This window comes from Microcaecilia unicolor, chromosome 11 (assembly GCF_901765095.1).
Source record: "Microcaecilia unicolor chromosome 11, aMicUni1.1, whole genome shotgun sequence".
NCBI lineage: Eukaryota > Metazoa > Chordata > Amphibia > Gymnophiona > Siphonopidae > Microcaecilia > Microcaecilia unicolor.
Window position 1 is genome coordinate 70396388 of NC_044041.1, and position 14476 is coordinate 70410863.

Sequence of the window (14476 nt, forward strand, 5' to 3'; positions counted from 1 at the left end):
TGGGAACAAACAAGCGCCAGACGAACAACACAAATAGCATGCTAATGTAGTCAAGCTCATGTTAATGTATTCCTCCCCAACGCTTAGAAAAGAGCACCCAAAATAAAACTGCCTTATCGCTGCAGAAAATATTACCAGGTCAGAGCAGGCATTAGGCTGTTGGAAGAAAAGATTCATGACAGATGTATGAGAATCATGAGAAATCCTTCTGCAAAAACGGCTGGTTTTCATTGCTTTTGAAAGCAGAAAGAAGCCTGTGCAAGCCCTTAAGTGCTGGTCGTGAGAAACAGCAGACCCAAGTGAATGCACACATTGGTGCCTGTTTCCTGCATCTAAATATATGCATCCAAGCTAAAAAAAAATGTTTTAAATGCTTATATTTAGGCCACAGAAAACAGACACCAATGTGTGCTTCACGTTCAGGTTTTATCCAGGCTGCGTATGCCCCAAGCACAATCCTCCTGCCAGACTCCCTAATGCTCAGTTCTATGAATGGGCCTATATTGGCATCTCATTAGCGTTGAGCATTAGGACACTGTTCTGCGCTGTTCTGGCGGTATTTTTACAGCGCTATTTGGCACAGTCCTGGAGTTTTGAGCATCGGGGCCTTTGTTCTTTAATTACGTATCAGGAAAGATCTGCTGTGCTAAAAAGAATTACATTACTAGACGTATTTAGTCTTAACAAAATAAACAGCAAGAGCTCTTCTGTATAGTAAAGCAATTATCACAGACTGGACGTGAATGAAGTGATGGAATCAGGCTTGATCCTCAGCAAATAAAATGGAAGGTTTGCATGTTAGTCTTGTATCTCAATCAATGTTGAGAAACAATCATGTCTTTAATGCTCTCTCTTCTGGGACATGGAAACATTTTGATGCTATTTGTACAGCAATGATAACACAAATGTTTAAAAAAAAAATTGTGTAAATTAAAAAAAATTGTGTAAATTAAATAGCTATAGTAAGGCCCTGATGAAGTCAATTTGTGAAACTTGCACGTTGGTAGTGCTCTCGTCTCAAGCCCACCCAACAGTAGCACACGTTTAACAGTAGCTGGTGGGGATTCCAAGCTCAGTCAGCTGAAGACTATCCCCTGATGGTAATGAAAACGCTATTGTCCATGATACCGGCACCCGCACATGCCTGCTGCAGGCTGCCAAGGTGGAAAGAAACGTTTTCTCACCAGCTGAGATATTTTTTTGGTAGTGGTTGGGGGGGGGGGGGGGGAGAACACTTGGTGACCACCCACTTCTTGCCTAGGTCCAGCCAAGATCTGTTGTCTGGCTGTGTCCCTGTCCATAGGTGAAGACAAATTAATATAGCCTCCTGGCTTGGTTTTGCTGATTCTTGGCTTAGAGATTACAGCAAATAAGGATAGGTGATAATGTTTCTACATGGAAATTGTTAAAGATTGGCATTGTCAGCATCCTGTTTAATAACTGATGGGGTGAGAGGGCACATTTTAGCCCCCCCCCCCCGGCGCCGCCGACCCCCCCACCATTGTCGACCCCCCCCGCCACTGCCACCGCCACCGCCACCACCACCACCACCACCACCACCAACAACTTTGCCCCCCCCGCCGATGACCCTCTCAACCCCCTCCCGCCGCCAACCCTCCCCCACCACCGCCGTCGCTTACCTTTGCTGGAGGGGGACCCCCAACCCCCGCCAGCCGAGGTCCTCTTCTTCCGGCGCAAGGCTTCGTTCTGTTTCTGTGAGTCTGATGTCCATCCCCTCCTACCTGTTACACTTGTGCTGCTAAATGGGAGCCCTCGAAACCGCCACCAAAACCCATGGTACCCACATCTAGGTGCCCCCCTTCAGCCATAAGTGCTATGGTAATGGTGTAGAGTTGTGGGCAGTGGGTTTTGGGGGGATTTGGGGGGGCTCAGCACCCAAGGGAAGGGAGCTATGGACTTGGAAGGTATTTTACTTTTTTTTTTTTAATTGTTACAAGTGCCCCCTAGGTTGCCTGGTTGGTGTCCTGGCATGTGATGGGGACCAGTGCACTACGAATCCTGGCCCCTCCCACGACCAAATGCCTTGGATTTGTTCATTTTTGAGCTGGGCATCTTTGGTTTCCATTATCGCTGAAAAACGAAACCGCCCAGCTCAAATCCACACAAATCCGATGCACAAACCGTATTATCAAAAAAAAAGATGGACGCCTATCTTTTTCGAAAATATGGTCTGTCCCACCCCTTCAGGTACCCGTTCTCGGAGATAGATGCCCATGGAGATGGGCGTTCGCGTTCGATTATGCCCCTCTAAGTCACCTAGACTACTGCAACGGAATCTATGCGGGGTGCAAAGAACAAATTATTTAAAAACTCCAAACTGCTCAAAGCACAGCAGCCAGGCTTATATTTGGAAAAGCGAGATTCGAAAGCGCCGAACCCTTACAAGAAAAACTGCACTGGCTCCCAATCAAAGAATGTATTGTGTTCAAAATCTGCACCCTGGTTCATAAAATCATCTACGGCGAAGCCCCGGGATACATGACAGACCTCACAGACCTACCAACCAGAAACACAACAGGATCAACATGAACATACCTAAATCTCCACTACCCAAGCTGCAAGGGCCTCAAATACAAATCAACCTATGCATCCAGCTTCTCCTATATAAGCACACAACTATGGAACGCACTACCAAATGCCGTGAAAGCAACATATGACCACCTAAACTTCCGGAAACTACTAAAAACTAATCTGTTCAAAAAGGCATACCCTAACGATCCAACTTAAATGTCCTAACTCTGCAACATAACGTAACCAAAGCTCGTGCAGCTCTTCCTCCTTATGAGTACCCAATATGTCTGTCACACATGAACTCTACTCTGCCACAACATCACTCTGTATTGGTTCATACCAATATTGGCGATCGCCTGTATGATAACATGCAAGCCACATTGAGCCTGCAAATAGGTGGGGAAATGTGGGATACAAATGTAACAAATAAACAAACAAACAAACAAATAAATAAATAAAACAGTGCCCCCAACACTATTATATATCTGCCATCTTTATCCATCATTGTTTTATGTGCTTGAAAAGTAATTGTTTGTGGATCAGGATGGCGGTTTGGTGCCACACAGCACATGTATTTATTGGTACTTATATCACACATTTTCCAAAGAAACTTCAGTTCAATGTGATTAACTGTACATACAATTAATGAAATAGATTACACTGTTTAAAGTAATAAAGATTAAGAATTCAGGAACTTATAAACTTAAACTTATAATAGGAATGTCAATGATAAGGAAGGAAAGAGCTGCAATAACATATTGTAATATTGAAACCACTTTGCTGGTAATATCTTTGGCAGTATATTAGGATTTCAATTTTAATACCAGGTACAGACGTACAGATTCACGTTTTTACCCAATTATGGAATATTAATAAGCAGGTGTGAGAGATGTACTGGCATGACTGTTCAGTCTTGTCAGCTCTCCAACTCAAGGTTCAAGGGGAGTAATCCCCAGAAACTCTTAGCTTTAGAATTGCCAAAACACAACCATAACTCCATCAACTGATGGCCAATTTTCAAAAGCTAAATAGCTACTATGGAGGTTAAATCAACTGAAAAACAACCAGTCACCCCAGCTGGTTAAAAATGTGTTAGGGTTTCCTCAATGCTTGTTTTTTTTTTTTTTTTTACCTGATTGATGAAAATCAATCCAGGGTGTGTTTTACATAAAATTAATTACATTAGCAAAATATGGAACGCTTCACGAATTTGCGTGTCATCCTTGCGCAGGGGCCATGCTAATCTTCTCTGTATCGTTCCAATTTTAGTATATGTGCTGCCGAAGCGAGCACGATCCTAAAGCAGGTCCCATCTCTATTTATAGCCCTAGCATCCAGCAGTCTTTTAGGTTACAGTGAATAGATTGTATGCCAGGCAAGAAAATAAGCAAATCTTCAAATGCCATTCTGAATTAATTATAGCTGAAGAAATTAGTAGTACTTTATTCTTTTGTGAGTAATTAGAATAATTAGGGTGATAATTGATACTATGCAGCAGCGTTTCTATTCATTTTTACTTTTTTTTTTTAACAACTAAAGATATATTAACTCTCCCCCCCCCCCCGAACTGCAAATGTTAATTTAAGAAGAGAATGCAAGGCAGTAATGTACATGTGTCCTCGACGGTAGAAAAAGTAACTTTATTTCTTTTACCCTTTTGCCACTTGGAAGCGTACTGCATCCTGGGAAGTATATATGTAAATGTACCTGTGCAGAGTGAATCGTCGACTGGCTGGGAGTGACGTCTTCTGCGGACGCGACACTGACTAAGGCAGTGTGGTGTGCGGCGCTTGGCAGTGACATCAGCAGGGCTCTGAGGGATCGCGCCTCAGTCTGGGGATTCTGACCCTACTGCACGACAGTCAGACATGAGTAGACTGGTGCAGCTTTCCCCGTTGTAGCAGCCCGGTGGGCTGGGATTGCGTTGCCCACCGACCCAGTGGCCCTTGGACTGTCCTTTCACCTGCCAGGCAGTACCGATTCAGCACTCATCCTTTCCTCACCCCAGTTCTGTCCATTAGCTGCGGAATGGATGTAGCTTATGTCTGTGAGTGGGATAGAATACCCAGAAGCAATCACTGTCCTTCTATCCCTTTGGTCTGTGCTTGGTCCTGTCGTAACTTGATAGCTTTTACCACAGATCTCAAAAATGAAGAGGAAAAAGGTATGTGTGTCAGGGTGGGCTGGCAGTTGTGTGCTGAGATGTAGTCTGCTCTTTCTATCGTGTGCCCAACCTTGAGCTCTCTATATTTCTAGAGCAGTGATGACAGGAGTTTTTTTAAACCTATTTTTTTCATTGTTTTCTAGATCTTACACACATGATTCATATTCTGGACACGGAGCACCCATGGGACGGCTATTCCATTAACTCTGGGCACAGTGAGCCCATCACATGCTTGGAATGGGACCAGTCAGGTAGAGTTCTCCATCCTTTTTCTGTGTGCCTGCAGCAACAGTCTTGCCATTGAGGCCCAGGCACAGGTGACCTCTTTGCAGTGGCGTAGCAAGGGGAGGGCGGGAGGGGCGGTCCGCCCCGGGTGTCAGCTCGGGGGGGTGCTTCCTGCCAGCTTCCCCCCCCCCCCGGGGTGCAGCACGATGACCCCCCCCCCCCAACGACCCAGTGCCTACCCTCCTCCGTCCAACCAGCTCCATACCTTTAAAAAAATATCAGAATCTGAGGCGAGGCGCAGTGCCTCGTGCCTGCACGTAAAAGAAATGTGGACCGTCCCATCAGGCCTTCCCTCGCTCTATCTGTCCCGCCCTCCGCTGATGCAACTTCCTATTTCTGCAAGGGCAGGACAGACAGAGCGAGAGAAGGTCCGATGAGACGGTCCACATTTCTTCTACATGCAGGCGCGAGGCGCTGCGCCTCGCCTCGGATTCCGATATTTTTTTTAAAGGTAGCAAGTTGGTTGGACGGAGGAGGGTAGGCACTGTGTCGGGAGGGGGGTGTCGATGCGCTGAGGGGGGGTGTAATCGTGCTGCACCTGTGGGGGGGGGGGTGCAACGGCGAACCGCCCCGCCCCGGGTGGCAGCCCCCCTTGCTACGCCACTGCCTCTTTGGTCCTGCCCTGGGGACTGAGTGTCACTTCTACTGTGACTGGCTGAAGGGTTGTAAAGGACTATTAAAGGAAATAAATGCAGCTGAGAAAATGAAGCACTGATGTCTCAATAGGTGACAGAGTGGGTTTGTTGGGTTTTTTTTTTTGGCTCAGTAGGTGAAGTTAGGTTTTTGTTTTGTCACAGGGGGCCTATTATATATTTTTGGCTTAAATTTTGTTTGTTAGATTCTTGATATACCACCTTTCTGTGATACAACCAAATGTTAATCACTCTATATATAAAGTGAATAACTATATTGTTTTTATTTGTTAAAATCAATAAAAATATATTAACATATGAACACATACAAAAAGAACACAGCAATCAAAAAGAGAGTCATTGCACCTCCTCTCTCCAAGTGCAGTTCTATAAATACTAAGAGAAAGAGAGAGAAAAAATAAGGGTTCTTGCCAGATTCTCCTTTGTCATGCTGCCCAAAAGAACAGTTTGTAGTAAAAAAATTGGTGGGGTTAACGGACAAGTAAGTTGAACATAAGAGGAATAGGGTGTAGAAGGAAAAGAGCATTGGGAGGTAGGCGTAGAAAGGTGGAAAGGAGTGGATATGGGGTAACAAAAAGGATAATGGGAAACATGGTCAATGTGTAATTATTGTCAATTATTAATCATGTGGGCAAGTTTTGGTTAGGTTGAATCATTCGGGTAGGCTATCTTGAAGAGATGTTCACCTATTGTTAAACAAATGTTGTTTTCTTACAGCTATGATCAATTCACATTAAACATTTTGGGCCTTGTTTACTAAGCCACGCTGTAGACGCACTAATAATAGAGAAACCCGGAGATCACGTGATGCTGAGCTAGAGAGTGGATGTCGCTGAGCTGAGCTCCCGGCTTCCCTGGCTTAACATCCACCCCCACGCTTCTTTTTAGTTTTTTTTTTTTTTAGTTTGTGTGCAGTTTTGATACTTTACCGTGTTCGGTGTGCGGCTGAGAGTGCTGGTCATTCGCATCGGGCTGTGATGTCTAAACAGCCGAGGAAAGAAGGGGCTTGGAGCCGTGCAGGAGACTAAAAATGGTGGACAGAGAGAGCTCAAGTCCGAAGTCTGTAGGTTCCGCGTGGGCTGTGGAGATTGCTGCGGATGTCTCCCTCATGTTGGAATCTTGTGGATCAGAAGCTGCAAAAGATAACCGATCAGCTTGCAGGAATCGATGGTAAATTGGGCACCATTTGCTCGGACCTTTCCGTATGTCAGCAGTCCCTTTCCGTTGTTGAAGATAAAATTCATCAGCATGAGGAGTCGCAACAGACTATGCAGCAGAAACTGGATCAGTTGGAGGCTAAATTGAAGGATTTCGAAAATCGGGCATGTAGGAGCAACATTAGGATGGTGGGGCTCCCTCAGACAATCAAGGATTCGGAGTTGCGGGCGTTCTTGGAGGAATGGCTTCCCAAAGTTTTAAAGCTGCAGCTTTTGGCAGGCCCACTGCGCATTGAGTGCGCACATCGTTTGGGGCCTGGGTGAGCTTGAGACCCGCACCCTCGGATTGTGATCTTTAATGTGCTAAACTTTGCCCATAAACAGATCTTTCGGGCTCTTTATTTATTTATTTATTTATTTATTTATTTGTTACATTTGTATCCCACATTTTCCCACCTATTTGTAGGCTCCATGTGGCTTACATAGTACTGGAGAGGCCTTTGCAGTCTCCGGTGTGAACAAATACAGGGTGATGTTGTGGGAAGATCAAGTTCATGTGGCACAGCCACATTAAGGAATCGGAGAACGGAAGAGTTGTGTTATGTCCATTACGTGCTTTAGTTTGGTTGTGTTGCAGAGGTTAGGCATTTAAGTTGGATCGGTAGGATATGCCTTTTTGAACAGTTTGGTTTTTAGTGATTTCTGGAAGTTTAGGTGGCTGTACGTTGTTTTCAAGGCTTTTGGTAATGTGTTCCACAGTTGTGTGCTTATGTAGGAAAAACTAGATGCGTAAGTTGTTTTGTATTTAAGTCCTTTGCAGCTTGGATAATGTAGATTTAGATGTTACAGTATGAAAATTGTTTGATCCGCTGTTTTGAAGATTTTTCTGCAGGGGTGTCATCACGCCACCGGGCATTTAGAGAGGCTTGCAATTTATTATTTTCTAAAAAGATCCAGTTCACTTTGCTTTACTCAGCCAGATTGAAGATTTGGTATGAAGGACAGCAACGTTTCTTCACTACAGCTGAGGAGGCTCTACAGTTTGCAAAATGGGCAGTGGGCCCCTCTGAGCCACATTGAGCTTCTTTCCCTTGGACAGAGCCCTGGTGTTCAGCATTTGCCCTGATGTTTTGGAGTTTGTGTCGGGAGCATATCTCTCTAGGACAGAGTTTTGGTTTTTAGTGCTTGTTCTGACAATTTGGAGGTTATGCTTAGAGAGACTTTTTTTGGACGTTTAATTTTTTTTTTTTTAATGCATGTGGGGAAGGGGGGGGGGAGCTCCTGTGATCTAGTCCTGGACGAGGGTATGTTTGGTTTTAAGGGTAGGTAGGGCATGGGGGAGGGGGGCATATTAGCTGTGGTTGTGGGTATGTGTGTAAGGTATGTTCCTGTTTGTTCCTTGGAGACAATTAGAATGCATCAGGTAGGCTTGGGCCGGTTGGATGTGGGAGGGAGCCCATGGACTGGGGGGCGTCCCTTTTTGCTTTCTGCTGTACAGTGTTTTTCTGCTAATACGTGGGATTTTTGGGCCTTTGGGTTCACTTAAATTAATCTCTTGGAATCTGTGGGGGGTCTCTTCTAATAAAAGGTATTGCAGGCTCTGCAGTGACACAAAGCAGATGTTGCTTTCGTGCAGGAAACACATTTGTCTTTGGTGGAGCATGCTAGGTTTAGGAGGGGCTGGGTTAATTCTTTGGTGGAGGCCCCTGCAGTTCACCGTAAGGCGGGAGTGATGATTCTTTTCCGAAAGGGGTTGCATGTTTTGGTTAAATCCACTGTGGCAGACCCGGAAGGCAGATATATCTGGCCTCAGTTGAGCTAGTGGGTTGCCTCTTGGTGCTCTGTAATGTCTATGCCCCAAATCTTTTTCATAAGCTTTTCTATCAGGGTTTGATTACTCTGTTGACCTCTTATAAAGCTGAGAATGTTGTTGTTGGGGGGGGGGGGGGGGGGGATTTTAATTTGGTGTTTAATTCTTCCCTCGATAGGTTGGGCTTTGGTGCTAGGAGTGCTGGAGGGAGTCTTGGTGTCTTGTCGCTGCTCTGCAATGCACTGGATTTGTGGCGGGTCCTTCACCCTTTGGAGAGAGATTACATCCACCTCTCTAGAGCCCATGCTTCCCAATCTCGTATAGATTATTTTTTTTTCTCTTGTCCCCTTTTTTCTCAAATTCCTCAGGCTGAGATTGGCCCTTATGCAGTGTTGGATCATGCCCTGATTTGTTTTTTGTTGGAGCGTCTGTCTGATATAGGAGGGGGTTTTAACTGGCGCTATCCCTTAGATCTAGTTGGAGACCAAAAGTTTCTAGCTTTTTTGTCGGAGCGCTGGGATGATTATGAATTCCATAATGGTGTTCACAAACATCAACCTGCTCTCTTTTGAGAAACGGTGAAAGCTGTGTTGCGGGGGGGGGGGGGGGGGGGTATATTATTTCCTATCGGGCTAGGGCCTGAAAACTCAGAGACAAAGAAATTATTCGTTTAGAGAAATTGATTAGGTGCTATACAATTAAATATGGATGCGCCCCCTCTGAAGTGCAGAGAGAGGCTTTGCTAGTATCCCAGAGGGAGTTGAATGAACTTTTGTATCAAAGGCCGGTTAAATCTCAGCTTTATTATAAATATCAATTGTTCCGTTATGGTAATAAGGCTGGGCGTTTGTTTGCTCGTATGGTCAGGAGATGGGACGGGTCCTCTCGGATTCTTCGGTTGAAAGCTTCAGATAGTAGGATGCTACGTTTGGATAGTGATATAGCTGACTGTTTTTGTCAATTTTATGAGTCTCTGTATGCAGCCCCGGAAGTAGATGGGTTAGACAGTGATATATACTTAAATAATTTAGAGTTGCCTAAGCTTTCCCCTCAACAGCTCCGGTTTTTTAAATCAGCCGTTTACGGAAGGTGACCTCATGTTAGCTTTACAGCAGAGCGTGTTGCATAAAATTCCTGGTCCAGATGGTTATCGAATAGAATTTTACAAGCAGTTCTATGACCGGGTCAAGTCTCCGTTGCTGGCCTTGTTTAACTCGATGGTGGCTAATCAAACCATCCCGTATACCTTTAAGTTAGCACGGATAGTCGTGTTGCCCAAAATGGGAAGAACCTAGATGATCCTGGTTCCTATAGACCTATTTCTCTCCTTAATGTTGATGCCAAAGTTTTAGCTAACAGATTGGCTAACGTACTCCCAGACCTAGTTGATGTGGCCCAGGTGGGGTTTGTGAAGGGTCGAGTGGCAGCCAAGAATATTCGTTCTATTTTGGCATCTTTGAAAGTTGTGGCTCAGAAACACTTGCCTTCTCTTCTGGTTAGCTTTGTGGTATTGCGGCATTATGGTTTTGATGGTTTCTTTGTGGACGCGATCCGGGTTCTTTATCTGGATCCGCAGGCTTGTATGTAGATGAATGGGGTATGTTTCCAGCGGTTTGAGATTTCTCAATGCAAACGGCAGGGGTGTCTGTTGTCCCCTCTTTTGTTTGTTTTGTCTTTAGACCCTTTGGTTAGAGAGAGAACTCACCATCCGGACATTACTGGTGTTCCTGACGACTTGCTGACGACTTGTTGGTGCATCTTACTGATTCCCTTCAGTCATTGCCTGCATTATTGGAATTATTTCAAGAGTTTGGTGATTTTGCTGGTTTTAAGCTTAATTATTCCAAGTCCTTGGCTCTGGCCTCTACAGAGGACTTGCGGAGACAGTGGGGACCTGACTTTCCCCTTTGTTGGGGGAGTGGCTCTTTTTATTATCTGGACCTCCAGCTTTCCATGAAGTCGTCGGACCTGTATCATCTGAATGTTACTCGATTGCTGCGGGCCACGGAGACACAGTTGAGAACATGGTTGTCACTGACTCTTACGTTGAATGGTAGAATTCAGTTGTTCCGCATGTTGGAGTTTTCACGATGGCTTTATTTGCTGCAACTTATGCCATTGTATTTTATTTATTTATTTGTTACATTTGTATCCCACATTTTCCCACCTATTTGTAGGCGCAGTGTGGCTTACATAGTATCGGAGAGGCGTTAGCAGACTCCAGTGTAAACAAATACAAAGTGATATTGTGGTAAGATAAAGTTCATGTGGCACAGCCGCATTAGGGAATCGTGCAACGGAGGAGTTGTGTTATGTTCATTACGTACTTTAGTTTTGTTGTGTTGCAGAGATCTGGCATTTATGTTGGGTTGGTAGGGTATGCTTTTTTATATTTTATATTCTTCAGAAAGATCTTAAATTGCTTTATAGATTGTTAGGGGGTTATTGTTGAGGAGGTAAAAAATCCAAACTCCCATTATCATTTCTATTGGGTTCCTGGAGTGCGGGTGGGTTGGGCTTGCCTGATTTTAGGCAGTATAATGCGACCGCACCTCAAATATTGTGTTCAATTCTGGTCACCGCATCTCAAAAAAGATTAGTGGAATTAGAAAAGGTGCAGAGAAGGGCAACGAAAATGATAAAGGGGATGGGACGACTTCCCTATGAGGAAAGGCTAAAGTGGCTAGGGCTCTACAGCTTGGAGAAAAGGTGGCTGAGGGGAGATATGACAGAGGTCTATAAAATAATGAGTGGAGTTGAACAGGTAGATGTGATGCTTCTGTTTATGCTTTCCAAAAATACTAGGACTAGGGGGGCATGCAATGAAACTACAAAGTAGTACATTTAAAATGAATCGGAGAAACGTTTTCTTCACTCAACGTGTAATTAAACTCTGGAATTCTTTGCTGGAGAATGTGGTAAAGGTGGTTAGCTTAGCAGAGTTTTAAAAAATGTTTGGCCGGCTTCCTAAAGGAAAAGTCCATAGACCATTATTAAATTGAACTTGGGGGAAAATCCACTATTTCTGGGATAAGCAGTATAAAATGTTTAGTACTTATTTGCTCCTTGTCATTTTTATTTTTTATTACGAGCTCCGAGTTCAGCTATCCCGATTCATTTATGAACCAGTTTATTGTTATCCTCGTTGCATGTGCTTTGGGGGGATATGGTGAGATTTTGGGGCTTGGACTCTCATACGTCTGATTTGCTTCCAATCTGTGGGAATTTGTTGTTTACGCTGGGTAATGAAAATTGCACTTTTCGTTGTTGGGCGCGAATGGGTATCACCCGCTTAGAACATGTTTTGACAGAACGAGCTTCTCTGTTGAGCCTGGGAGTTTTAGGGATTGGTTTTGAGATCAATAATATTTTTGCCTATAACCAGTTAGCACATTATGTTAACTCTTTGTGTGCCAAAGCTTTACGATCTAGACATAGTCATCGCTTACGGCAATTTTTTCAGCTGGTACGGTCTCAGGTCTTCACAAAGCTCTAGTAACTATACCTTTTCTCAAAAAAAGGGAGTTGATTAGACAGCGTTGGGCCCGGGACTTGGTCAGGCCCAACCTTTCATTGGATTTTAATGTCTTGACTTCCAGGATTCCCACGTTGACTGTTAATGCAGATTTGCGGGAGTGTCAATATCGTATTTTACATAGAGCATATCTTACGAAAGTTCAGATCTTTAAAATGAGGGGGGGTGGATACTCCTTTGTGTGCGAAATGCAGACGTGCTCCAGGCTCTCTCTTCCACTCTCTTTGGGATTGTTCCTTGGTGCAGAAGTTTTGGATCTCTATTTTTTGCTATTTGATGTTTTTGTTGGGTGAGCTTTTTGTATTGCAGAGCAGTCCTTCTAGACAATTGGTTCGTAAGGCCTGTTTGGTTGGTAAACGGCTCATTTTGAGTCTTTGGACCAGTGATTCCCCTCCAGACTATTGGCACTGGTGGAATAAATTTCATGGGCTTATGCTATTTGAGCGTTGTGGAGTCTGTTGGTGTCCCAAGTTTCTTGATTGTGGACCCTATATACAATCTTTACACACCTGTGGGAGAAGTTTGGTGGTTAATTCTCTCTAAGAGTCTCCAGAGAGGTGAGGCTTGTTGTTGTTGTTTTTTTTTTTTGTTGTTCCCTGCGCTTTCCCACTCATGGCAGGCTCAATGCAGCTTAGGTACTTATTTGTACCTGGGGCAACGGAGGGTTAAGTGACTTGCCCAGAGTCACAAGGAGCTGCCTGTGCCTGCAGTGGGAATCGAACCCAGTTCCCCAGGACCAAAGTCCACCACTCTAACCACTAGGCCACTGCTCCACTCCATGGTTTGTCTCATGGTTCAGGTTATGACTCTGCTGAGGTACCTACACACATAGGTTTCTTTCTTTTAGGTGGGGTGGGAGGTGTTAGGTGTGGGGGGGCCTCGGTTAGTGGGAAGATCTGGACATTGGACCATTGGTGCATACCTACTTCCTGGCATTGGTTTCATTTTACTTTGTCTTTAGTTCCCGCCTCCCTTCATTTTACTTTATTACTTTGCAGATGTGTGTTACAAGAAAGGCAAAGAAAAGGGGAAAGAGGGAAAGGGAAGAGAAAGGGGAAAGGAAAAGAGAAGGACAGGGAGGAAGGAAGAAGAAGAAAGGAGAAGGGAAAAAGGAGAAAGAAGGAACGAAAGGAGAAGGAAAGAAAAGGGGAAGGAATAAGAAGAAAAGAAAGGAAGGGAAAAGGAAAAAAAAGGGAGGTTATATATATATATATATATATATATATATATATGTATTTAAAATGTCTCTTTTCTTCCCCCCCACCATCATAGCCCTCTTCTCTACTGGTATTAGGCTGTCTATGAGGAGAACAATTATACTCGGTAATTTTGGGATGTACCAATTGTATCTCATGTACTCCGGTGATATGGGGGGGGGGGGGGGGGGAGGAGGGAGATCATTTTGTGAACAGATTGATGGCATTTTAGCGTTCTCATTATTAGTATGTCTGCTGTGATTAGGCCTTGTATATGCTTCTTGTCACTGATTATTTATCTATTGGTTGCACTATTCTGTCATCAGTAAAATTGTTATACTCTAAAAAAAATAAATGGTGGGGGTGGGGATAAATGGTTAAAAGTTTGATGACATAGTATTATTTTGTCTGTACTTTGTGCATTTTTTTTTTAATTGAATCTCTGAATCCTCATTCTTGTAAATGTGTTTACTTTGAATTGTCATCAATAAAAATGTTGAAACATAATAGAGAAACCCATAGGAATATAATGGGTGTCTCTATTGTTAGCGCGCCTATAGTGCGGCTTAGTAAACAGGGCCCTTTGTGTATTAAATTCCACCAGTATTATTCTTCCAGTGGTTTGCTCTTAGTTTCATGCTTAATGAAAGTAACAGTGTTTAATTAAAAAACAAAGAAAAGCAAACCCATAAAGTTTTGTATAGCAGACACAATTTTTGCTAACGGGGACAATTCTATAAACTAGTTCCTGGAGATGTGCACAACCTACGCACGCCAAAGGTGCTATTAATTGACAAGCGCCTGTGTGCGCTAGGTGCTGTTCTGTAAGGTAGCACCCAACTGCAAGAGGGTGCACACATGGGTGGAATATGGACAGCCATGGACGTGCCTCCCCCTTAGGTGTTTTTGGGGCTCATTTTCAAAAGAGAAAAACGTCGAAAAAGTGGCATAAAGCAGCATTTGGATGTTTTTCTCACCAAAACCTGCAATAGGGTAAGCACTCTCAGTGTTGCTTTCTGAAAGATTTCTCCTGTGCCGTACCATACCATTGCATTAGGAGGGATCTAGCAAAGCTTGAAGAATGGTCTAAAATTTGGCGGCTAATATTTAATGCTAAAAAAATACAGGGTCATGCGTTTGGGCT

General features: G+C 44.0%; 1 protein-coding gene and 1 non-coding gene across 3 annotated transcripts in view; one reads left to right on the forward strand and one right to left on the reverse strand.

The window, feature by feature from the left end:
• Positions 1-3718: 3718 nt before the first annotated feature.
• LOC115481268 lies at positions 3719-3825 on the reverse strand. The gene has a single exon (XR_003943924.1). It is a non-coding gene; the product is annotated as a U6 spliceosomal RNA (small nuclear RNA).
• A 486-nt stretch (positions 3826-4311) lies between these two features.
• Positions 4312-14476, forward strand: part of MED16 (mediator complex subunit 16) — a 31070-nt gene continuing 20905 nt past the window's right edge. The window contains exons 1-2 of one of the 2 annotated variants that reach the window (XR_003943813.1): positions 4312-4696; positions 4840-4947. Coding sequence is in view for 1 of the 2 variants with exons in the window: in XM_030219002.1 (XP_030074862.1) it covers positions 4561-4696; positions 4840-4947 (244 nt within the window). In the remaining variant the exon portion in view is untranslated. The remainder of the gene's footprint in view (positions 4697-4839; positions 4948-14476) is intronic. The other variant, XM_030219002.1, reaches the window with a different exon arrangement.